The sequence below is a fragment of the Hippoglossus hippoglossus genome, chromosome 20, assembly GCF_009819705.1.
Source record: "Hippoglossus hippoglossus isolate fHipHip1 chromosome 20, fHipHip1.pri, whole genome shotgun sequence".
NCBI lineage: Eukaryota > Metazoa > Chordata > Actinopteri > Pleuronectiformes > Pleuronectidae > Hippoglossus > Hippoglossus hippoglossus.
In genome coordinates, this window is record NC_047170.1 from 20,302,542 (window position 1) to 20,325,327 (window position 22,786).

A 22,786-nucleotide genomic window follows, 5' to 3' on the forward strand; every position below is an offset into this window, starting at 1 on the left:
TGTCAGCGGGTATAAAGCTAGCTTTCATGCTATGTTACATTTCAGACAGGAAACAGTTGGCATCAGACAGAATACATGTTTCCAGTTCCTTGCAGGTGAGACATGTAACAGCCAGCTGATCTTCCATCGTCCAATCAGGAGCAAACATTCATCAACATTCCCATCAGGTGTCTGCTTTAACCTATCAGAGGTGTGTGTGGGCGGGGCTAATAAGAAGTAAAATGGGGCAGGTTGTCTGGTTGCCATGGGAATGTGCTGATGGCACCACAGCAGCGCCCCCTTGTGTCTCTCACAGGTTCTGTTTTATCTTAACTGTGAAAATATCAACTAAATCTAATCATACTAGCTAATGCTTATGCTAACTGAAGCTAACTCAGCCACCAGTCAGGCTGTGTGGTTGTGTGTGTGTGTGTGTCTGTGTGTGTGTGTGTGTGTGTGTGCGTGCGTGCGTGTTGCTGCTGCAAACAGTTTTTCTGTTGTCTGGACTACATCTCCCACAATGCAGCAGAGGCCTCAGGAATCAGTCCTGAAAGAGAAACAGATGCAGCCGTTGAACATGAAAACATCTTTGTTGGTCGTCTAGTCGACACATTCTCACAGGACCTGAAATAATAAAGGAAGATTTTTACTTTAAATAATTTCAATTGTCTGCTGTGACGTTGATCCAATCAGTGAACTTGTATCGAGTAAAACTGAATGTGGCCACCAGAGGGAGCAATATTTTCCGATCGGCTTAGCTCTATGAGCATCCCGGAGAATTGCATGCCCATGCTCATTAGCATGTTAGCTTAGCACAGCTTGTTTCAAAGCCTGGTCCTGAATGTTAGCATAGTGTTGCATGTTATTGTCAACAGTGTCAACCTGAGTTCAGAAACCATAGACTTTTCAATTGAAATAATAGTGGTGAATGTTAGCACAGCTTGTTAGCATAGCACTGATGGAGGCATGTCAGCATAGCATGTTAGCATAGCATGTTAGCATAGGATGAAAGCATAGCACTGATGGAGGTTGCAGGGGGCATCATCTGTCAACAGTGTTACTGCTGATAAACAAACAAACGGGTAAACACAACCTCATTGGCAGAGGTAATAATAGTAACAATAATAGTAATATTAATAACAACAACAATAATAATAATAATAACAAGAAGGGGCAGAACCCGGAGTTATATATGATCATAAACACTTGATTCAAATATTTTAAAAATAAAATAAAAATGAATTCATGTTAATTACTTACATAACATCTGTTAAATTATTGATGAATGTTCATCCTTGATAAATAAATAAATACATGGCGAAGCCATTTTCCTTGTCACCTTGACAACTTTTGTTGATTCAGTTATTTCTAAGGTGGGTGTTAAACATAACGAACGGGAGGAGTGTCTGCGTTAGATTGTCGGATGTTGTGTGACGGACTGTGGCGCCGCTGATGGAGGTCGCAGGGGTCATCATCTGTCAACAGTGATACAGCCCCTAAGATGATAATGGGATTTGCAATATTGGATAATATGTTGACTTCAGCTAATAATGATCAGCTAGATTGATTGATTGGTTTGCCATATTGGTTGGTTTGATTGGTATTATTGATTGATTGATTGATTGCTTCCTGTATATTTCTTCAGTTTTTAGTCCAATCAGATGGCTGTTCTTGCAGGTCTTCCTGTCCTCTGTGGTTCCTCCCAAACATTTGATCCAATCAGGGCATAGAGCTCAACAGTTTGGTTCCTGAAGATCTCATTCATTTTCTGGTTGGATCATTCGCAATGGATTATGGGATGTGTAGTTTCTTCACTCTTCAAATAATTACAGACACAGTCTTGTATCTTGGTCTTTTTTTGCATTTTCCTATATTTTCTGTTTACTCTGAATCAAATGTTTTATTTTCAAACTCTTTTTTTTTAAATGATTTTCTGAAACGGCAACAGACAAAATGAACGAGAAATTTACTTCCTGAACCAGAGACGTTATAATAGTAGTCGCTCTATTTGCTATGTATGTGTGTGTGTGTGTTTTTATCCTGGAGCCAATGAGATGTGAGCTCCTGATGAAATTCTATTGGAACACAAACAGAAGCCAGAATGCGCCATGCACCAATCAGCCAATCAGCATCCACCTGTGAGGACAGGCCTTCCTGTTACCTGTGATGTCATTAATCAATCACATGATCAGGAGACACTTCAGTTTCTTTATGGACGACGACTCGTGTGACGGACAGCTCAGGATGCTGCCGCCGTGCTTCACTTAGCGCCGCAGCCAGGGCCTTCAGGAAAGACATGAGGGTGAGACCTGGTCCAGGTTCAGGTCCGGATTAAGATCCAGCTATTTAATGGTTCAAGGTTTGAGTTTGTTAATCCAGATCTTGGATTTGTTGTGATTGGCTGAACTGGCAATTAAAGATGTTTTTTTTTATTGATCTTTTAAATCATTAAATAATTTTAAAACAATAAGAACCACAGTTTTCTAAAAATAAAACAGGATGATGTCAGTTTTTTACTCTCAACACCACAGTTACACCACAAATTAAATAAAGCTGCAGAAATATTAAAACATAATCACAGACCTGATTTCTGATCCGACATAAAGCAACTGATTTAAAATCCTCGATGGATCAAAGTGCTCCTGAAAGAAGATCAGTGGAGTTCAGACTGAAGCTCAGCATCATTTAGAACGTTACCTCGTCGGGGTCGATTTCTGTGTCTCCAGAAATAACGATTCTTTTCTCGATTCTTGTTTCTGAAATTCCTCCTTTTACTGTCTGAAGAGAAAAAAAGAGAAAATGGTTCTTCTCATTTTCTCATCTTTCTGTGATGTGTGTGTTACCGTGGTGACGTGTTACCTTGGTGATGTGTGTGTTACCGTGGTGACGTGTTACCTTGGTGATGTGTGTGTTACCGTGGTGACGTGTTACCTTGGTGATGTGTGTGTTACCGTGGTGACGTGTTACCTTGGTGATGTGTGTGGTGGTGCTGGTGTGAGACGTCTCTGCGGTGAACGTCTGCGAGCTCAGAATTCGTCCTGCAGGAAGATCAGACTCCACTCGGCTCTGAGACAGAACATTAAGATCAGTCAATAATAATCAATACTCTGAAGTTCGCTGGGGTTTCCACAAACTATTTAGATTTGATTGTTTTTAGTTTGTGTTAGTTTGTGTTCAAGTCGTTTTTATAAAATGTATTAACAAAATCAATTCAATCACTTATTCCATGTTTTATTTTATAGATAAGAAATTGTAATTATAATAATAATTATTATTATTATTATTAAAGATAAACTTAGATTGTACTCACCCCTGGAGCTTCATACGTGAGAGTCTTCCTCATTACTGGGATCTCCTGAAATTTTCAGACATGTCAAACATATAACACATTATAAAGTATATACATACATATATTTATAAAACATGAAACATATTTTTATACATATTCAAAGACTATATGAAATATTTCTTTTGTTTATGCCTCACTTCTGATGTTTGTTGATGAAAATCTCTTCAGAATAAAGTTTGTGATTCTCATGTTTTCTTTAATCTCAACAATTTAATGATTTAACAACAATCTGCCGGCAGGAAAATTGGGGGATGAACCCGAGGGGCGGGGTCACAGCTTCTACTGGGAGAGGAATCTGGGGGGGGGCGGGGTCACTGGTTTAATGGATGAGAGGTCAGAGGGGTGGGGTCACAGCTTCTAGTGGGGGAGGCATCTGAGGGGCGGGGTCACTGGTTTAATGGCTGAGAGGTCAGAGGGGTGGGGTCACAGCTTCTAGTGGGAGAGGCATCTGAGGGGGGGCGGGGTCACTGGTTTAATGGATGAGAGGTCAGAGGGGTGGGGTCACAGCTTCTACTGGGGGAGGCATCTGAGGGGGGGGGGGTCACTGGTCTCAGGTGTTACCTCCTGCAGAGGTTTAGGTTCTTCCTCATCATCGTCACTATGGTGGGACGGCTGCATCTGATTGGGCCGTGGAGTTGGGCGGAGTAAAGAGAGTGGAGGGGGGTTTTCACTGAACCTCCACTCGGCTTTGTCGTCTTCAGAGTTGTCAGAGTCTTCGTTGCTATGGTAACGTTGAGACAATCCCCCAGCAGGTCGAGCCCAAGGTCTGGTCTCAGGGCTGTTGTTCACCTCCGTACTACTTATCTCCTGCTCGCCGTAGCTAGCCTTTAAGTTAGCATTCATGCTATCCTGATTAGCATTGCTAGCATCTAGGCTCTGAGCCTGTATGACAGCAGCCTCCATAGCCTCCTCTACTGCTGCCTGCGCTAACACACTGATAGTATCTTCGCTAGCCTCGCTAGCATCTTCATCGCTAATTTGGCTACTAGGCTCATCATCGCTGAAATACTCATCAGGCTTATCTACGGGACTTTTAGCCCGGTTAGCATTGTCATCATCACTGGCCCATCCCTCTATGACATCATTAGTATGCATGACATCAGCCTCCTGGGGAGGGGGCGGAGGGTTACTAGGGGGCGGGCCTACAACACTTCCTATTGCTACCTGGTCCACCAATGGCTGGTCCTGGTCATGTGATTGTGTCATCAAGAGGAGTGTCTCCACTTTCTCCGACGTCTGAAACACAAAGACATTCAGATCGATAACCCTGATCACACAGGGAGACAGAGGGACAGAGACACAGAGGGACAGAAGGAGAGAGAGAGAGAGAAAGGGACACAGAGGGACAGGGAGACAGAGAGAGAAAGGGACACAGAGAGAAAGGGACACAGAGGGACAGGGAGACAGAAAGAGAAAGGGACACAGAGAGAAAGGGACACAGAGGGACAGGGAGACAGAGAGAGAAAGAGAGACAGAGAGAGAGAGAGGGAGACTGGGAGACAGAGAGAGACAGAGGGACAGAGGAACAGAGAGACAGAGGGACAGAGAGACAGAAAGAGAGAGAGAGAGAGAGGGAGACTGGGAGACAGAGAGAGAGAGAGGAAGACTGGGAGACAGAGAGCGACAGAGGGACAGAGGAACAGAGAGACAGAAAGAGAAACAGAGAGAGAGGAAGACTGGGAGACAGAGAGCGACAGAGGGACAGAGGAACAGAGAGACAGAGGGACAGAGAGACAGAAAGAGAGAGAGAGGGAGACTGGGAGACAGAGAGAGACAGAGGGACAGAGGAACAGAGAGACAGAGAGACAGAAAGAGAGACAGAGAGAGAGAGGGGGAGACTGGGAGACAGAGAGAGACAGAGGGACAGAGAGACAGAAAGAGAGAGAGAGGGAGACTGGGAGACACAGAGGGACAGAGGAACAGAGAGACAGAGAGACAGAGGGACAGAGAGACAGGGAGACAGAGGGACAGGGAGACAGAAAGAGAGACAGAGAGAGAGAGAGAGAGAGAGAGAGAGAGAGGGAGACTGGGAGACAGAGAGAGACAGAGGGACAGAGAAACAGAGAGACAGAGGGACAGAGAGACAGAAAGAGAGACAGAGAGAGAGGAAGACTGGGAGACAGAGAGCGACAGAGGGACAGAGAAACAGAGAGACAGAGGGACAGAGAGACAGGGAGACAGAGGGACAGGGAGACAGAAAGAGAGACAGAGAGAGACAGGGAGACAGACAGCTACCTTCAGCAGGTTGTGTTCTCTAAAGGTTTCTTGATCTCTGGCCGCCTTCAGCAGAGCAGGGTTAGGGTTAGGGTTAGGGTTAGGGTTAGCCTTTAAGTTAGCATTCATGCTATCCTGATTAGCATTGCTAGCATCTAGGCTCTGAGCCTGTATGACAGCAGCCTCCATAGCCTCCTCTACTGCTGCCTGCGCTAACACACTGATAGTATCTTCGCTAGCCTCGCTAGCATCTTCATCGCTAATTTGGCTACTAGGCTCATCATCGCTGAAATACTCATCAGGCTTATCTACGGGACTTTTAGCCCGGTTAGCATTGTCATCATCACTGGCCCATCCCTCTATGACATCATTAGTATGCATGACATCAGCCTCCTGGGGAGGGGGCGGAGGGTTACTAGGGGGCGGGCCTACAACACTTCCTATTGCTACCTGGTCCACCAATGGCTGGTCCTGGTCATGTGATTGTGTCATCAAGAGGAGTGTCTCCACTTTCTCCGACGTCTGAAACACAAAGACATTCAGATCGATAACCCTGATCACACAGGGAGACAGAGGGACAGAGACACAGAGGGACAGAAGGAGAGAGAGAGAGAGAAAGGGACACAGAGGGACAGGGAGACAGAGAGAGAAAGGGACACAGAGAGAAAGGGACACAGAGGGACAGGGAGACAGAAAGAGAAAGGGACACAGAGAGAAAGGGACACAGAGGGACAGGGAGACAGAGAGAGAAAGAGAGACAGAGAGAGAGAGAGGGAGACTGGGAGACAGAGAGAGACAGAGGGACAGAGGAACAGAGAGACAGAGGGACAGAGAGACAGAAAGAGAGAGAGAGAGAGAGGGAGACTGGGAGACAGAGAGAGAGAGAGGAAGACTGGGAGACAGAGAGCGACAGAGGGACAGAGGAACAGAGAGACAGAAAGAGAAACAGAGAGAGAGGAAGACTGGGAGACAGAGAGCGACAGAGGGACAGAGGAACAGAGAGACAGAAAGAGAGAGAGAGGGAGACTGGGAGACAGAGAGAGACAGAGGGACAGAGGAACAGAGAGACAGAGAGACAGAAAGAGAGACAGAGAGAGAGAGGGGGAGACTGGGAGACAGAGAGAGACAGAGGGACAGAGAGACAGAAAGAGAGAGAGAGGGAGACTGGGAGACACAGAGGGACAGAGGAACAGAGAGACAGAGAGACAGAGGGACAGAGAGACAGGGAGACAGAGGGACAGGGAGACAGAAAGAGAGACAGAGAGAGAGAGAGAGAGAGAGAGAGAGAGAGGGAGACTGGGAGACAGAGAGAGACAGAGGGACAGAGAAACAGAGAGACAGAGGGACAGAGAGACAGAAAGAGAGACAGAGAGAGAGGAAGACTGGGAGACAGAGAGCGACAGAGGGACAGAGAAACAGAGAGACAGAGGGACAGAGAGACAGGGAGACAGAGGGACAGGGAGACAGAAAGAGAGACAGAGAGAGACAGGGAGACAGACAGCTACCTTCAGCAGGTTGTGTTCTCTAAAGGTTTCTTGATCTCTGGCCGCCTTCAGCAGAGCATTTAGTTCAGGAGACATTTCATCAAATGTAGGTATAGGCTGCACACACACACACACACACACACACACACACACACACACACACACACACACACACACACACACACACACACACACACACACACACACACAAAGAAACAAACTCAGGTTAAGAATCATCTTTGGACGTTTGATTTTTCAGTCATTAGTGACTAAAATAAAAACTAGGACATGTAGCCATGCAGGGAGGGGGCAGGCGTAGATTTATTATTAGTTAGTTGATAATATCATATCATATCATATTTTATATTATTATATTATAAATAAACTGAAACAGAGGTTGCCAAAAAAATCTTGGTTCAAATGAGGAGAAAAAAACAAGTAACCAATCAAATGAAGGGTCCAGTGACAGGAAGTAAAGACTGTTAAGAACAGAAATAGGCCCCGGGCACAAATCAAAAACCACCAGAATTCTGGGTAAAAAAATATAAATCACAAATCAGCTGTTAAGTGTCCACCATTGTGATCAAAGAAGAAACAAAATGATGTCTGAAGGAAGTGAAGGAGGAAGCAGAGAGTTTAAACTGAACACTGCAGCTCCACACTGCCCCCTGCTGGACTCACTGCAGCTCCACACTGCCCCCTGCTGGACTCACTGCAGCTCCACACTGCCCCCTGCTGGACTCACTGCAGCTCCACACTGCCCCCTGCTGGACTCAATACAGCTCCATACTGCCCCCTGCTGACTGCCCCCTGCTGGACTCACTGCAGCTCCACACTGCCCCCTGCTGGACTCACTGCAGCTCCACACTGCCCCCTGCTGGACTCAATACAGCTCCACACTGCCCCCTGCTGGACTCACTGCAGCTCCACACTGCCCCCTGCTGGACTCACTGCAGCTCCACACTGCCCCCTGCTGGACTCAATACAGCTCCATACTGCCCCCTGCTGGACTCAATACAGCTCCATACTGCCCCCTGCTGGACTCACTGCAGCTCAACACTGCCCCCTGCTGGACTCACTGCAGCTCCACACTGCCCCCTGCTGGACTCAATACAGCTCCATACTGCCCCCTGCTGACTCAATACAGCTCCATACTGCCCCCTGCTGGACTCACTGCAGCTCCACACTGCCCCCTGCTGGACTCAATACAGCTCCATACTGCCCCCTGCTGACTGCCCCCTGCTGGACTCACTGCAGCTCCACACTGCCCCCTGCTGGACTCACTGCAGCTCCACACTGCCCCCTGCTGGACTCAATACAGCTCCACACTGCCCCCTGCTGGACTCACTGCAGCTCCACACTGCCCCCTGCTGGACTCAATACAGCTCCACACTGCCCCCTGCTGGACTCACTGCAGCTCCACACTGCCCCCTGCTGGACTCAATACAGCTCCACACTGCCCCCTGCTGGACTCAATACAGCTCCACACTGCCCCCTGCTGGACTCAATACAGCTCCATACTGCCCCCTGCTGGACTCAATACAGCTCCATACTGCCCCCTGCTGGACTCAATACAGCTCCATACTGCCCCCTGCTGGACTCACTGCAGCTCCACACTGCCCCCTGCTGGACTCAATACAGCTCCACACTGCCCCCTGCTGGACTCAATACAGCTCCATACTGCCCCCTGCTGGACTCACTGCAGCTCCACACTGCCCCCTGCTGGACTCAATACAGCTCCACACTGCCCCCTGCTGGACTCAATACAGCTCCATACTGCCCCCTGCTGACTGCCCCCTGCTGGACTCACTGCAGCTCCATACTGCCCCCTGCTGGACTCAATACAGCTCCATACTGCCCCCTGCTGGACTCACTGCAGCTCCACACTGCCCCCTGCTGGACTCAATACAGCTCCACACTGCCCCCTGCTGGACTCAATACAGCTCCATACTGCCCCCTGCTGGACTCAATACAGCTCCACACTGCCCCCTGCTGGACTCAATACAGCTCCACACTGCCCCCTGCTGGACTCAATACAGCTCCATACTGCCCCCTGCTGGACTCAATACAGCTCCATACTGCCCCCTGCTGGACTCACTACAGCTCCATACTGCCCCCTGCTGGACTCAATACAGCTCCATACTGCCCCCTGCTGGACTCAATACAGCTCCATACTGCCCCCTGCTGACTGCCCCCTGCTGGACTCAATACAGCTCCATACTGCCCCCTGCTGACTGCCCCCTGCTGGACTCAATACAGCTCCACACTGCCCCCTGCTGGACTCACTGCAGCTCCACACTGCCCCCTGCTGACTGCCCCCTGCTGGACTCAATACAGCTCCATACTGCCCCCTGCTGACTGCCCCCTGCTGGACTCACTGCAGCTCCACACTGCCCCCTGCTGGACTCACTGCAGCTCCACACTGCCCCCTGCTGGACTCACTGCAGCTCCACACTGCCCCCTGCTGGACTCACTGCAGCTCCACACTGCCCCCTGCTGGACTCACTGCAGCTCCACACTGCCCCCTGCTGGACTCAATTACAGATTCTGGTTCTAAAAAACGATCCATGTTATTAACGTGACCCGGTCGTCGGGCTCCTGCAGTTTCACGGAGCTGAGGTGTTAAGTTTGAACAGACACGCACCAGCATGGTTAACGTGTCGCTGCGAGGACACGGTGTTTAATCCTCATGCTTGTTTCCATGACAATCACCAACCAGCCAATTAGCGTACCACTCTGGCCGTGGAGGGAGACTTCCTGCTGGTGGCAGGACTTAGGTTCAGCTCGCCCACAGGTGATTTGGGATGGAGGAGGGGGGTCATCTCCAAGCCTACAGCCCCTCGGGGGTCCAGCGCTCTGACCCCACTTCCTCCAGTCTCACTAATGACGGCACAGACGGTGGACAGGGACTCCGACGGTGAGATCGGCGTCTTCACCTCACAAATGGTCGTCAGCGACCCCCCTGTGATGACATCATCAGCAGTGGAAAGTGGAATGACTCGGACGTGCCTGTCCATCTCAATGCTCGGTGTCATGGCAACATCAGAGCTATTATCCTTAGATGTCATGGTGACAGTCCTGCCCGAGGTGGTGTCGTAGCTCCGCCCCACAGTGTAACTCTTCTCTTTGATTGGCTGAGGGGATTGTTGGTTTGTTATGACCCCGCCCTCCTGGAGCGCACAGGTGAGCAACGTCAAACATACACAAACTAATTAACCAATGACAGTGACATCAGCAAAGATACGGTTACGTTACGTTTCCAGTAAACTGTTCAGTGACATCACATCCTTTTACAGAACAGACTTCTGGGTAACTTGTTGAATGGAAACGTGGGCTGCGTTCGTCAAGTCTGATAATCTCCTTTCCTAACCCCTATTCCTTGACCTCGATGGAATACATCACAGGGTCAAGAAAAGACGTGAAGGAGAAGCCATAAGGAGTTAGGAAAGGAGTTAGGAAAGGAGACCACTGTGCGGAGAAAATCTGCCTCCACTTACACTCTGTTTTAAAAAAAACACTTTATTTATAACGGAAAATACGCACAAAATTTACGGTACTCTGACAGTTCTAATAAAGTTTTCTGTTTTTTAAGTTGCAGTGTGTAGAATTTAGTGACATCTAGTGGTGAAGTGTCATGTTGCAGCTGAACACCCCTCACCCCCCCCCCCCCCCTTCCAAACATGAAAGAGAACCTGTGGTAGCTTCAGTTTGTCCAGTCTGGGCTACTACAAGAAACATGGCGGCCTCGATAAAGAGGACCCCCCCCCCCCCGATGTAAATATAAAGGCCCATTCTAGAGTAAATAAAACAACAATTTGTATAATTTAAAGAACATCTATAAAAAACATCACTCGGATTATTTTATATTAAATTTCTGTCAATAGATCCTTTCACCTAAATCTTACACAGTGGAGCTTCCTCCTGAGGAAGGAGGAGATAAGGAGATAAGTTAGGAAGCAGCGAAGCTCCTTTCCATTTCATTTAGAGAATTATTATTATAGCGGCTGCTGAAACACTTCAGGTCATTTCACTCAGTTAAGAAGGTTCCTGAGAAAGTTTGACTTTTGGAACGCAGCCACCATGTGACCGAACCTGTATGACATCACCGTGTCAGTCACTGAACACCTAGACGGACCTGCAGGACTTATGACATCATAACTAGTCAGGAGCCAATCAGGGTCTAGTATGAAACAAACTTGTGAAGAAAAAAATCATTTTATGTCGTATTAAAGCTCTAAAAAGATAAAGTTAGTGATTGACAGCTCAGTCGACCTACCTCTGAGGAGCTGCTGTCCAGTGGGAGGGGCTAAGAGACAGACAGACAGTTTCAGACAGACAGACAGTTTGTTTATGTTTTATTTCCTCTGTGTCTCCGCTCTCACCTCGTCTGGCTCCAGGGGTTCGATCATCGGAGCGTCGTCGATTCTTCGGAGCGGCGACGCAGCGAGACGTCTCTCCCACTCAGTCACCCCCCCGGCTCCCCCTCCCTCTAAGAAGGAGCGCCTGAGCGCGCTGATGGTGCTCTGAGGTTTCTGGACATCTTCAGGACTCAATGTCTCCTGAGGACACACAGGTAGGAGCACGGGTGAGAAGACAGGGGGGAGAACAGAGGGGAGGACAGGCGAGGGGACATGGGGAGAACAGGTGAGGGGAAAGGGGGGGACAGAGGGGAGGACAGGTGAGGGGACATGGGGAGAACAGAGGGGGGGAAGGTGAGGGGACAGGGGGGACAGGGGGAGAACAGAGGGGGGGGGGGGGTGAGGGGACAGGGGGGACAGGGGGAGAACAGAGGGGGGAAAGGTGAGGGGACATGGGGAGAACAGAGGGGGGGAAGGTGAGGGGACAGGGGGACAGGGGGAGAACAGAGGGGGGAAAGGTGAGGGGACATGGGGAGAATAGAGGGGGGGAAGGTGAGGGGACAGGGGGACAGGGGGAGAACAGAGGGGGGAAAGGTGAGGGGACAGGGGGGACATGGGGAGAACAGAGGGGGGGAAGGTGAGGGGACAGGGGGACAGGGGGAGAACAGAGGGGGGGAAAGGTGAGGGCACAGGGGGACATGGGGAGAGCAGAGGGGGGGAAAGGTGAACAATGTAACAACAAGCAGATAATTAAAAAATCTAGAGTTAAAAGTTGTATTTACCTGAGTTTTCAAATCTTCATCCTGATCAGACTATCAGAGAGACAGACAGGCAGATAGACAGGTAGACAGGTTAGTGTCATCCCCACAGTTTAAAACTGTCTGTCTCTTAGTGGGAACATTTACCTCAGTGGCCGTCAGGTCTCCGTCCATAGTGTCAGTCAACTCCGTCTGAACACAAACAAGACAGGTGAGACAGGTGAGACTCATTAACCTGCTCCACAGGTGAGACAGGTGAGACAGGTGTGACAGGTGAGACAGGTGAGACTCATTAACCTGCTCGACAGGTGTGACAGGTGAGACAGGTGTGACAGGTGAGACAGGTGTGACAGGTGAGACAGGTGTGACAGGTGAGACAGGTGTGACAGGTGAGACAGGTGAGACTCATTAACCTGCTCGACAGGTGTGACAGGTGAGACAGGTGTGACAGGTGAGACAGGTGAGACAGGTGAGACAGGTGTGACAGGTGAGACAGGTGAGAGTCAGGTGTTTGTTACCTTGGTTTCCTGTTTGTGAGGAGTAGGAGGAGAAATGTCCGTCGCTCTTGTCTCCTCCTCTTCCTCCATCATGTCTTGCACCACCTCCTCCACCACGAGCACCTCGTCTTCTACGAGAGACAGACAGGACGTTATCTCACAGCACCAATCAGCTGATTTATTATGTCTCCTCTGATTGGTTGTTTGTTTACCTTGCTCCACCTCCCTCTCCTCTGTCCTCCTCTCAGGTGTTACCATGGTGATGAGGTCACTGACAGCTATGGATTTAGATGCTGCATACAATCCTGTACCCATATCTACACACACACACACACACACACACACACACACACACACACACACACACACACACACACACACACACACACACACACACACACACACACACACACACACACACACACACACACACACCATCAGCCGCGGTAACCACAGTGACAACTCAGCCAATCAATCCTCATGTTCATTAACAGTGAAGCATGACTCGAAGCTCGTTGCCACAGCAACGGCATACTCAGCCAATGAGAGCTCAGGATACATGCACAGAAGTGTGGGCTAGTCAGCCAATCAGCATTCAGAGGTGCAAGACTGTGACCGTTATGACTCTACATCACACTGGTCCACACAAGCAATGCTAACAATGCTAACAATGCTAACAAAATTCATAATAATAACTCATCTAACAATGCTAACTAAGCTAAGAAACCTGTTAATGCTAACAAAAGTATTCAAATTAAATGTTAGCAAAGTTCACGAAAAGATGAGACAAACCCTTCACGCCCCTATATTTAGGCTACTATATATATATATATATATATATATATATATATATATTCAGTAATATTTTACAAAACCCTGTGTATATATAGTAATACACTATATATAAAATGATATATTCACTATGGATTCACATGTACACATAATTCCTGTATATACATACACTCTCTATATTATTACTATATATACAATAAATATACACACACACAAATTCGAATTGTATACTGTAGATACATACTGTGTCCATCTACAACCCATGTGATCAGCTAACACACACACACACACACAGGTGAAATCAATACCCTGCTTTCAGCTAAGGCAGTGCACAGGCTCACAATGCTAATAAAGCTATCAATGCTAACAAAGCCATCAATGCTAACAAAGCTAACAAAGCTAACAGTGCAGTCAGCTGCCGTTTCTGACTGGATCTGGATCATAGACGAACATATGGATCAGAAAGAGTTGATACGTTCAGTAGCAGCTACACATCACTACAAACACAAAGCTAGCATGGTTTAAAGTCATGCTAATAATGCTAACCTTCAGAGAGTAACCCTGTGCAATCACACCCCCCTCCTGTAGAGGTCAGAGTCCACCAGCTAAATGTTTGTCAGAGTCATTCACAACTGAAATGTACAGAGGAAGAAAATCATAAAAAAATTATTAAAAGCAAGAAAACAATCGTATGAACCTGTGGAATCAACAGGTTTTTTGACTCAAGCCCCGCCCCATCCCATACGTTAGCCCCGCCCAATGGTTTGTTTTAGGGACAGGTGTCCCCGGGTAGAAGAAACAAACTGTGAGGTTTCATTCTGTCTGATCACGTGTTCAATGACACGTGATGACATCAGCAGAAACAGAGCTGAGAGCTGATTGGACAGAAAAGAACAACTGATTCCATGAGTATCTCAGTGAAGCAGAGTCTTTCAGCCAATCAGAATGCAGCAAGCAGCTTCCTCAACAAGCTGAATGAAGACAAGCATTCCGAGCTATGACCAATCACAGAGCAGTACTGCGGTATGACTTCAGCCAACAGCGTTAACGAGCTCTACCTGTGTGTGTACCACCGTTGGCTTTGGGGAAAGCTGTGATGGCTGGAGAGCCAATCAGAGAGGGTGTGGGCGTGGTCCTCGAGCCTGAGGATTATCAAGAACTCAGGTCACTGTCGAGTAAAAACAGGAACAAAGAACTGGACCAGTTTACCTGATAATCCCCAAATACTGGAACACTTCCAGTACTACTGTTAGGGTTACTTACTACTACTACTACTACAGCCATTACTGCTGATACTACTACAGCTGGACCTAGTACTATTACCACCGGGACTAGAACTACAGCTGGGCTTAAAACTACAACTACCAAGAGCAGAATTAAGATCACTGGGACCAGTACTTCTACCACAGAGACCAGTAGTAACACCAAGGTCCTTCAGTACTTTTACTCAGATGAGTTCTTCAGAGAAGCACCTCTTCCTGGAACCATGAGTAGAATGATTAGTACCTCCGTCCAGGCTGCGGCTCAACAAGTTCCTCTTGCTGACACATCGTGGGAAATTCGGTGCAGGTCTGGAGATCTGAGCGCTGGCTCTGCGACTCTGAATCTGAGTCCGACCACTGTAACGAAACTTTGAACCCAGAGACAGAAATTTCTTAGGAGGTTCCTCTGGAGACACCAACCTGAGAGAGAGGGAGAGAGAGTCCGATCCCAACATGACCTTAAACGCACCACATGTTACAACGTGACCTGAAACGCACCACAACTGACCTGAAGAAGGAGTGATGCTCCACACAGACTTTCCACAGTCTCTTTGCTGCTCTGTGGTTAAAAAGCTTAAAACCAATCGTGGACTCAAACTGGTCAAACTGGAGACACAGAGACACAGAGACACAGAGACACAGAGTCATGAGTCATAGAGTCAGAGAAGAATCAGAGACAAAGAGTCAGAGTCAAATACACAGAGTCATCGAAAAAGACTCAAAGAGTCAGAGTCATAAAGACAAAGAGTCAAAGACAAAGGATTAAGTAAATCAACTAGTTTCAGAGTCATGTGACTTCTAAGGTTTGTTTTCCACAGTCACATGACTCTCAGACGTTGATGACATCATTCGCAGACTCTTCTTCTGTGGTGTTGACGTGACTCTCACCTCTCCAGGTCGGATCTTAATGTAAAAGTTGTTTCTTTTGTAAGAAATCTTCAGAATCTTCGGCCACGAGAATCTGTTGATCCTCAGTCGGTCTCTGTAGACGAGCAGGCCGCTACTGCACACGCCCAGCATGATGGCCACGCCCTCCGAGTCCTACACACACACACACACACACACACACACACACACACACACACAGAGACATGAATTGTGAGGAATATAGGAACAGCTGAGAGAGTTGATGGTGACGTAAATATGATGTTTGTTTCTATAGAAACAGGAAACAACAAGTGATCACACACACACACACACACACACACACACACACACACACACACACACACACACACACACACACACACACACAGTCTTACCTCCAACTGAGCTGGAGACACGCAAACAAAACAGCTTCCTACCATCTGATTCAGACAGACAGGTAGAGAGACAAAGTAGAAGAAAAGAACAAGAACATCTGATCTAAATACAATTTTAACTGTTTCTTCTTCTTTTGTGTTTTGAACCTCTCACAGTGATTAGCATTAAGGCTAATGCTAATGCTAACGAGTCCTCAACCACAAACAGGTTTAATTAAACGACTCTGTTTAAACTTGTAGTGAATTTTAAATCCTTCATTGTGACACAGTTATTGATCAGATCCGTGATCAGTGTGACCAGGTTTGTCAGATCTGTTGCTGATCTGATTCTGAACCAGTTTATTCTGCAGAATTGATACTGTTATGCCGAAATTCAATCAATGATAACCATGATGGAAAAATCACTACTCACCACACACACACACACACACACACACACACACACACACACACACACACACACACACACACACACACACACACACACACACACACACACACACACACTAATTGATTGTAGACAGGAAATGGGTCATGTATCATCAGATTGTTGAGCAGAACATCAGCAGCTCAGACTCTGTTTCATTCTACATGTTCATTTAAAGACACATTAAATAACGGAAATTATTTAAATATATTTAAACCTGCAGCAACAAATAATACTGAGAAACATTAAAATCTTAAAAGGTAAAAACTGACATGTCATTTTTCAGTCAGTCAAACTGTTATTTGTTTACGTACATTAAAGTTTCTGAAATAAAAAAATTATAGCAAATATGTCATTGTTGTGTGTTAATTCACTTATTACATTCCATTTCCTCAACATCTGTCCCCATTAATTAACACAATTCACTGTCTTTTCCTGCCTCGGTGACACATGAGTGGCTTCACTCAAATCACTGGTTTACATAGTCACCTGAACTTCTCATCACTGAGTTGGTGTGTGATACTTGGACTTCAAAACAGTGTGTTGGTTTACGGATGAGTCAGCACGTCGCAACAGAAACAAGCGTCCATCAACAATGAGCGATGACCACAGTGACTACAGCTGTGTGTGTGGGCGTGTGTGTGTGTGTGTGTGTGTGTGTGTGTGTGTGTGTGTGTGTGTGTGTGTGTGTGTGTGTGTGTGGGCGTGTGTGTGTGTGTGTGTGTGTGTGTGTGTGTGTGTGTGTGTGTGTGTTGTACCCTCGCGTGATGAAGGTCAACTCCGTACATTGAAAGTTTCTTGACGTTTTCCACGAAGTTCATTTCAGCTTCAGCTGGTGTCATCCCTCTAAAAACAAACACTGGGTTTAATACTTCATTTTAATATTCATGTTAAAAATCAAATATCCAGATATTTAAAATAACAAACACTGGAATCAACTGGTTCATGTTCATATTTATAAATGAATATTTGTGGGACCTGAGAGTTTTGTGCAGCTCAATGATCTTTTCTTCCATTTCTTTAGTTTGATTTGGAGCAAAACAAAGTTCACTGACGTAGTTAGATCCACAGTCATCTACAGAGAGACAGACAGGTCAGAGAGACAGACAGGTCAGAGAGACAGACAGGTCAGAGACAGACAGACAGACAGACAGACAGACAGACAGACAGAGAGATCAGATAGACTGGTGGTCAGTACCGGGGTCGTAATCTCCGAGCTCTGATTGGACGGTGTAGGAACCAAGAACAGTGTGAGTCGCAAACGAACAAGGAAGACGACCAGAGACGATGTCCTGTCTGAGCTGGAGACACAGGAAGTACCTGCAGACAGACAGGAAGTCATCACCCTAACCCAGCCCACAGCAGGTGAGATGATGGACCGGTGAGTGTTTGATTGACAGGTTAGTGAACCTACCTGGTGATGTCCTCAGACAGCTGGGCGGGGTCAGGAGGGTAAAATTTCACATTAAAGGAGAAGTTCCAGGGAACACCTGAGAGACGAGACGCAGGGAAGCAGTTCACACAGGTGACCAGGTAACTAGGTAACTAGTTCATCAGTCTACACAGGTGACCAGGTAACTAGTTCATCAGTCTACACAGGTGACCAGGTAACTAGGTAACTAGTTCATCAGTCTACACAGGTGACCAGGTAACTAGTTCATCAGTCTACACAGGTGACCAGGTAACTAGTTCATCAGTTTACACAGTTGACCAGTTAGCTAGTTCATCAGTTTACACAGGTGACCAGGTAACTAGGTAACTAGTTCATCAGTCTACACAGGTGACCAGGTAACTAGTTCATCAGTCTACACAGGTGACCAGGTAACTAGTTCATCAGTTCACACAGTTGACCAGTTAACTAGTTCATCAGTCTACACAGGTGACCAGGTAACTAGTTCATCAGTCTACACAGGTGACCAGGTAACTAGGTAACTAGTTCATCAGTTTACACAGGTGACCAGGTAACTAGTTCATCAGTTTACACAGTTGACCAGTTAGCTAGTTCATCAGTCTACACAGGTGACCAGGTAACTAGGTAACTAGTTCATCAGTTTACACAGGTGACCAGGTAACTAGGTAACTAGTTCATCAGTTTACACAGGTGACCAGTTAACTAGTTCATCAGTCTACACAGGTGACCAGGTAACTAGTTCATCAGTCTACACAGGTGACCAGGTAACTAGGTAACTAGTTCATCAGTTTACACAGGTGACCAGGTAACTAGTTCATCAGTCTACACAGGTGACCAGGTAACTAGGTAACTAGTTCATCAGTTTACACAGGTGACCAGTTAAATCCTTCATTGGTTAAATATGTACCCATGAACTAGTTAACTAGTTTAGACAGTCACTGTCCACAACTGACCAATCAGAATCAAACTCACCTCTGACCTGCTTCTTCATCTCTTTCGCTGGATCCAACCAGTTCTACAAGACAGGTCAAATGTCAAAGAGACACGTGGACAGACAGGTGGACAGACAGAGACAGGTGGACAGACAGACAGACAGAGACAGGTGGACAGACAGGTGGACAGACAGACAGACAGACAGACAGGTGGACAGACAGGTGGACAGACAGACAGACAGACAGGTGGACTGACCTTGTTGTTGTCTGCGTCTCTGAAGGACAGACAGAAGTAGTCTCTCTCCAGCAAGTTGACGTGTTCACAAATCTTCTCAAACAGATGATAACCACGAGATCTTTTCTGAACCAGGACAAGAAACAGGGTTAGTTAGTTAGTTAACACCAATGGCAACTAACCAGTAGTAAAACTAACCAACACTAACTAACTGCGACTTTAATACAAATACAACAGATGAAAACCACAAAGCTAATGTAAGTGTAAGTAAACTCTAATTAACAGTAACACTTCTAACTAGTGGCACTGTTTCTATGGTTTCCATCATTCTGTCTCCCCTCTCTCTACCTGTCTCACCCCTCTCCACCTGTCTCCCCTCTCTCTACCTGTCTCCCCTCTCTCTACCTGTCTCCCCTCTCTCCACCTGTCTCACCCCTCTCCACCTGTCTCCCCTCTCTCTACCTGTCTCCCCTCTCTCCACCTGTCTCCCCTCTCTCTACCTGTCTCCCCTCTCTCTACCTGTCTCCCCTCTCTACACCTGTCTCCCCTCTCTCTACCTGTCTCCCCTCTCTCTACCTGTCTCCCCTCTCTCCACCTGTCTCCCCCCTCTCTACCTGTCTCCCCCCTCTCTACCTGTCTCCCCTCTCTCTACCTGTCTCCCCTCTCTCTACCTGTCTCCCCTCTCTCTACCTATCTCCCCTCTCTCCACCTGTCTCGCCTCTCTCTACCTGTCTCCCCTCTCTCTACCTGTCTCCCCTCTCTCTACCTGTCTCCCCTCTCTCTACCTATCTCCCCTCTCTCCACCTGTCTCGCCTCTCTCTACCTGTCTCCCCTCTCTCTACCTGTCTCCCCTCTCTCTACCTGTCTCCCCTCTCTCTACCTATCTCCCCTCTCTCCACCTGTCTCGCCTCTCTCTACCTGTCTCCCCTCTCTCTACCTATCTCCCCTCTCTCTACCTATCTCCCCTCTCTCCACCTGTCTCGCCTCTCTCTACCTGTCTCCCCTCTCTACCTGTCTCCCCTCTCTCTACCTGTCTCCCCTCTCTCTACCTGTCTCCCCTCTCTCTACCTGTCTCCCCTCTCTCTACCTATCTCCCCTCTCTCTACCTATCTCCCCTCTCTCCACCTGTCTCGCCTCTCTCTACCTGTCTCCCCTCTCTACCTGTCTCCCCTCTCTCCACCTGTCTCACCCCTCTCCACCTGTCTCCCCTCTCTCTACCTGTCTCCCCTCTCTCCACCTGTCTCACCTCTCTCTACCTGTCTCCCCTCTCTCCACCTGTCTCCCCTCTCTCTACCTGTCTCCCCTCTCTCTACCTGTCTCACCTCTCTCTACCTGTCTCCCCTCTCTCTACCTGTCTCCCCTCTCTCTACCTGTCTCCCCTCTCTCTACCTGTCTCCCCTCTCTCTACCTGTCTCCCCTCTCTCTACCTGTCTCCCCTCTCTCTACCTGTCTCCCCTCTCTACCTGTCTCACCTCTCTCTACCTGTCTCCCCTCTCTCTACCTGTCTCCCCTCTCTACCTGTCTCACCTCTCTCTACCTGTCTCCCCTCTCTCTACCTGTCTCCCCTCTCTCTACCTGTCTCCCCTCTCTACACCTGTCTCCCCTCTCTCTACCTGTCTCCCCTCTCTCTACCTGTCTCCCCTCTCTACACCTATCTCCCCTCTCTACACCTGTCTCCCCTCTCTCTACCTGTCTCCCCTCTCTACACCTGTCTCCCCTCTCTACACCTGTCTCGCCTCTCTCTACCTGTCTCACCCTCTCCACCTGTCTCACCTCTCTCTACCTGTCTCCCCTCTCTACACCTGTCTCGCCTCTCTCTACCTGTCTCACCCCTCTCTACCTGTCTAACCCTCTCTACCTGTCTCCCCTCTCTCCATCACTCTACCCTCTCGCCACCTGTCTCACCCCTCTCTACCTGTCTAACCCTCTCTACCTGTCTCCCCTCTCTCCATCACTCTACCCTCTCGCCACCTGTCTCACCCCTCTCTACCTGTCTAACCCTCTCTACCTGTCTCCCCTCTCTCCACCTGTCTCGCCTCTCTCTACCTGTCTCACCCTCTCCACCTGTCTCACCTCCACAGTGCAGGTGAACAGCGAGCCGTCCAGCAGAGTGACCTTCGCCTGCATCGTCCTGAAGCTCAGCGTGTTTCTACCTGGAGAACGAGCAACGCGACCGCTTGGCGACAGGGGAATGCTCAAGTCGTCCGTCTGGATCTGGGTCGCCCCGCCCTCTGCCCCCTGAGGAAACAGGAAGTGATGTCACCTGTCTAATTAACCATCTGTTCATTCATCATTTACTCTGATCCGTCATTCCTTGTTTTTTACTTGTTTAGGTGTGGAGTGGGAGGCGGCTTCAGGAAAGAACTCTGCCTCTTTGGGCTGGGCCTCCTGTGGCTCACCTGGCTCTGTCGTCATGGCGATTCAACTGGAAAAAGGGACCACATGGTTACCATGAGCTGGGGGGAAAGGTCAGATTTAGTTTTTCTGCAGAAACGTTTGCTTCACATCTGTCAAGCTCCAGCTGTCAGGTGAAGGGTTGCCATGGTAATGTGCGGGAGGAGGGGCGGTGATCAGAGTGAGGGATTAGGACTGAGAGACAATCTGATATAAACTGGTGTCAGGCAGAAGCTTAATCATCTTCATCTTCACCTTCATCACCATCATCACCTTCATCATCATCTACTTTATCTTCATCATCATCTACTTCATCCCCTTCACCAATATCTACTTCATAATCACCTTCATCATCATCACCATCACCTTTATCATCATTATCATCTTCATCACCATCATCACCTTCATCATCATCTACTTCATAATCACCTTCATCATCATCTACTTTATCTTCATCATCTACTTCATAATCACCTTCATCACCATCATCACCTTCATCATCATCTACTTTATCTTCATCATCTACTTCATCCCCTTCACCAATATCTACTTCATAATCACCTTCATCATCATCACCATCACCTTTATCATCTTCATCACCATCATCACCTTCATCATCATCTACTTCATAATCACCTTCATCATCATCATCACCATTATCTACTTCATCACCATCATCACCTTCATCATCATCTACTTTATCTTCATCATCTACTTCATTACCTTCATCATCTACTTCATAATCACCTTCATCACCACCATCACCTTCATCATCATCTACTTTATCTTCATCATCTACTTCATAATCACCTTCATCACCATCATCACCTTCATCATCATCTACTTTATCTTCATCATCTACTTTATCTTCATCATCTACTTCATAATCACCTTCATCACCACCATCACCTTCATCATCATCACTTTCATCATCATCATCATCATGAAAGTGTATATTTTTATCATGTTGTTGTTTTTATCAGCTCATGTTTAATGAAAATATAATTAAATTATCCACTTCACTTATATATTATATAATATATTATATATCATTATATATGTATTATTTTACATGTACTTAACATGTATCCTTTATATTCTGACTACACTTCTCTGTTTTGTTGTAGAAAACCAATTCTTTCTTTATTTAGTAGAACTCAGTCTGTACATTTAAATATGACTATCATATTTAATATATACACAGTAGACTATGTTTTTATATATGAATGTATATAAGCACAGTTTACTGTAAATACTTATATATAAATATAAAGTGGTGCAGAACATCAGAGACATAAGGAGACAAGTCTTTGTCGTCCTGCAGCAGGAAACACCCCACTGCAACACACACACACACACACACACACACACACACACACACACACACGTACAAATACACACAGTCACACACACGCACACACAGTCACACACA

The 22,786-nt window shown here is 47.2% G+C and overlaps 1 protein-coding gene across 7 annotated transcripts in view; it reads right to left on the reverse strand.

The window, feature by feature from the left end:
* Positions 1 to 475: 475 nt before the first annotated feature.
* epb41l3a (erythrocyte membrane protein band 4.1-like 3a) overlaps positions 476 to 22,786 on the reverse strand; it is a 22,777-nt gene continuing 466 nt past the window's right edge. Inside the window, exons 2-28 of one of the 7 annotated variants that reach the window (XM_034572052.1) lie at positions 21,286 to 21,385; positions 21,034 to 21,198; positions 18,982 to 19,086; positions 18,766 to 18,808; positions 17,797 to 17,872; positions 17,581 to 17,702; positions 17,361 to 17,457; positions 17,141 to 17,228; positions 15,582 to 15,734; positions 15,202 to 15,299; positions 14,938 to 15,113; positions 14,490 to 14,573; positions 12,852 to 12,956; positions 12,661 to 12,770; positions 12,290 to 12,334; positions 12,167 to 12,196; positions 11,409 to 11,585; positions 11,303 to 11,332; positions 9,759 to 10,196; positions 7,048 to 7,143; positions 5,654 to 6,064; positions 3,890 to 4,153; positions 3,290 to 3,334; positions 2,947 to 3,045; positions 2,677 to 2,757; positions 2,141 to 2,262; positions 476 to 526 (exon numbers count right to left, since the gene is read on the reverse strand). In XM_034572052.1, the coding sequence (XP_034427943.1) occupies positions 2,152 to 2,262; positions 2,677 to 2,757; positions 2,947 to 3,045; positions 3,290 to 3,334; positions 3,890 to 4,153; positions 5,654 to 6,064; positions 7,048 to 7,143; positions 9,759 to 10,196; positions 11,303 to 11,332; positions 11,409 to 11,585; positions 12,167 to 12,196; positions 12,290 to 12,334; positions 12,661 to 12,770; positions 12,852 to 12,956; positions 14,490 to 14,573; positions 14,938 to 15,113; positions 15,202 to 15,299; positions 15,582 to 15,734; positions 17,141 to 17,228; positions 17,361 to 17,457; positions 17,581 to 17,702; positions 17,797 to 17,872; positions 18,766 to 18,808; positions 18,982 to 19,086; positions 21,034 to 21,198; positions 21,286 to 21,375 (3,339 nt within the window). In that variant the 5' untranslated portion in view covers positions 21,376 to 21,385 and the 3' untranslated portion in view covers positions 476 to 526; positions 2,141 to 2,151. The remainder of the gene's footprint in view (positions 527 to 2,140; positions 2,263 to 2,676; positions 2,758 to 2,946; positions 3,046 to 3,289; positions 3,335 to 3,889; positions 4,154 to 5,653; positions 6,065 to 7,047; positions 7,144 to 9,758; positions 10,197 to 11,302; positions 11,333 to 11,408; positions 11,586 to 12,166; positions 12,197 to 12,289; positions 12,335 to 12,660; positions 12,771 to 12,851; positions 12,957 to 14,489; positions 14,574 to 14,937; positions 15,114 to 15,201; positions 15,300 to 15,581; positions 15,735 to 17,140; positions 17,229 to 17,360; positions 17,458 to 17,580; positions 17,703 to 17,796; positions 17,873 to 18,765; positions 18,809 to 18,981; positions 19,087 to 21,033; positions 21,199 to 21,285; positions 21,386 to 22,786) is intronic. The other 6 variants (XM_034572053.1, XM_034572055.1, XM_034572054.1 and 3 more) reach the window with 6 other exon arrangements.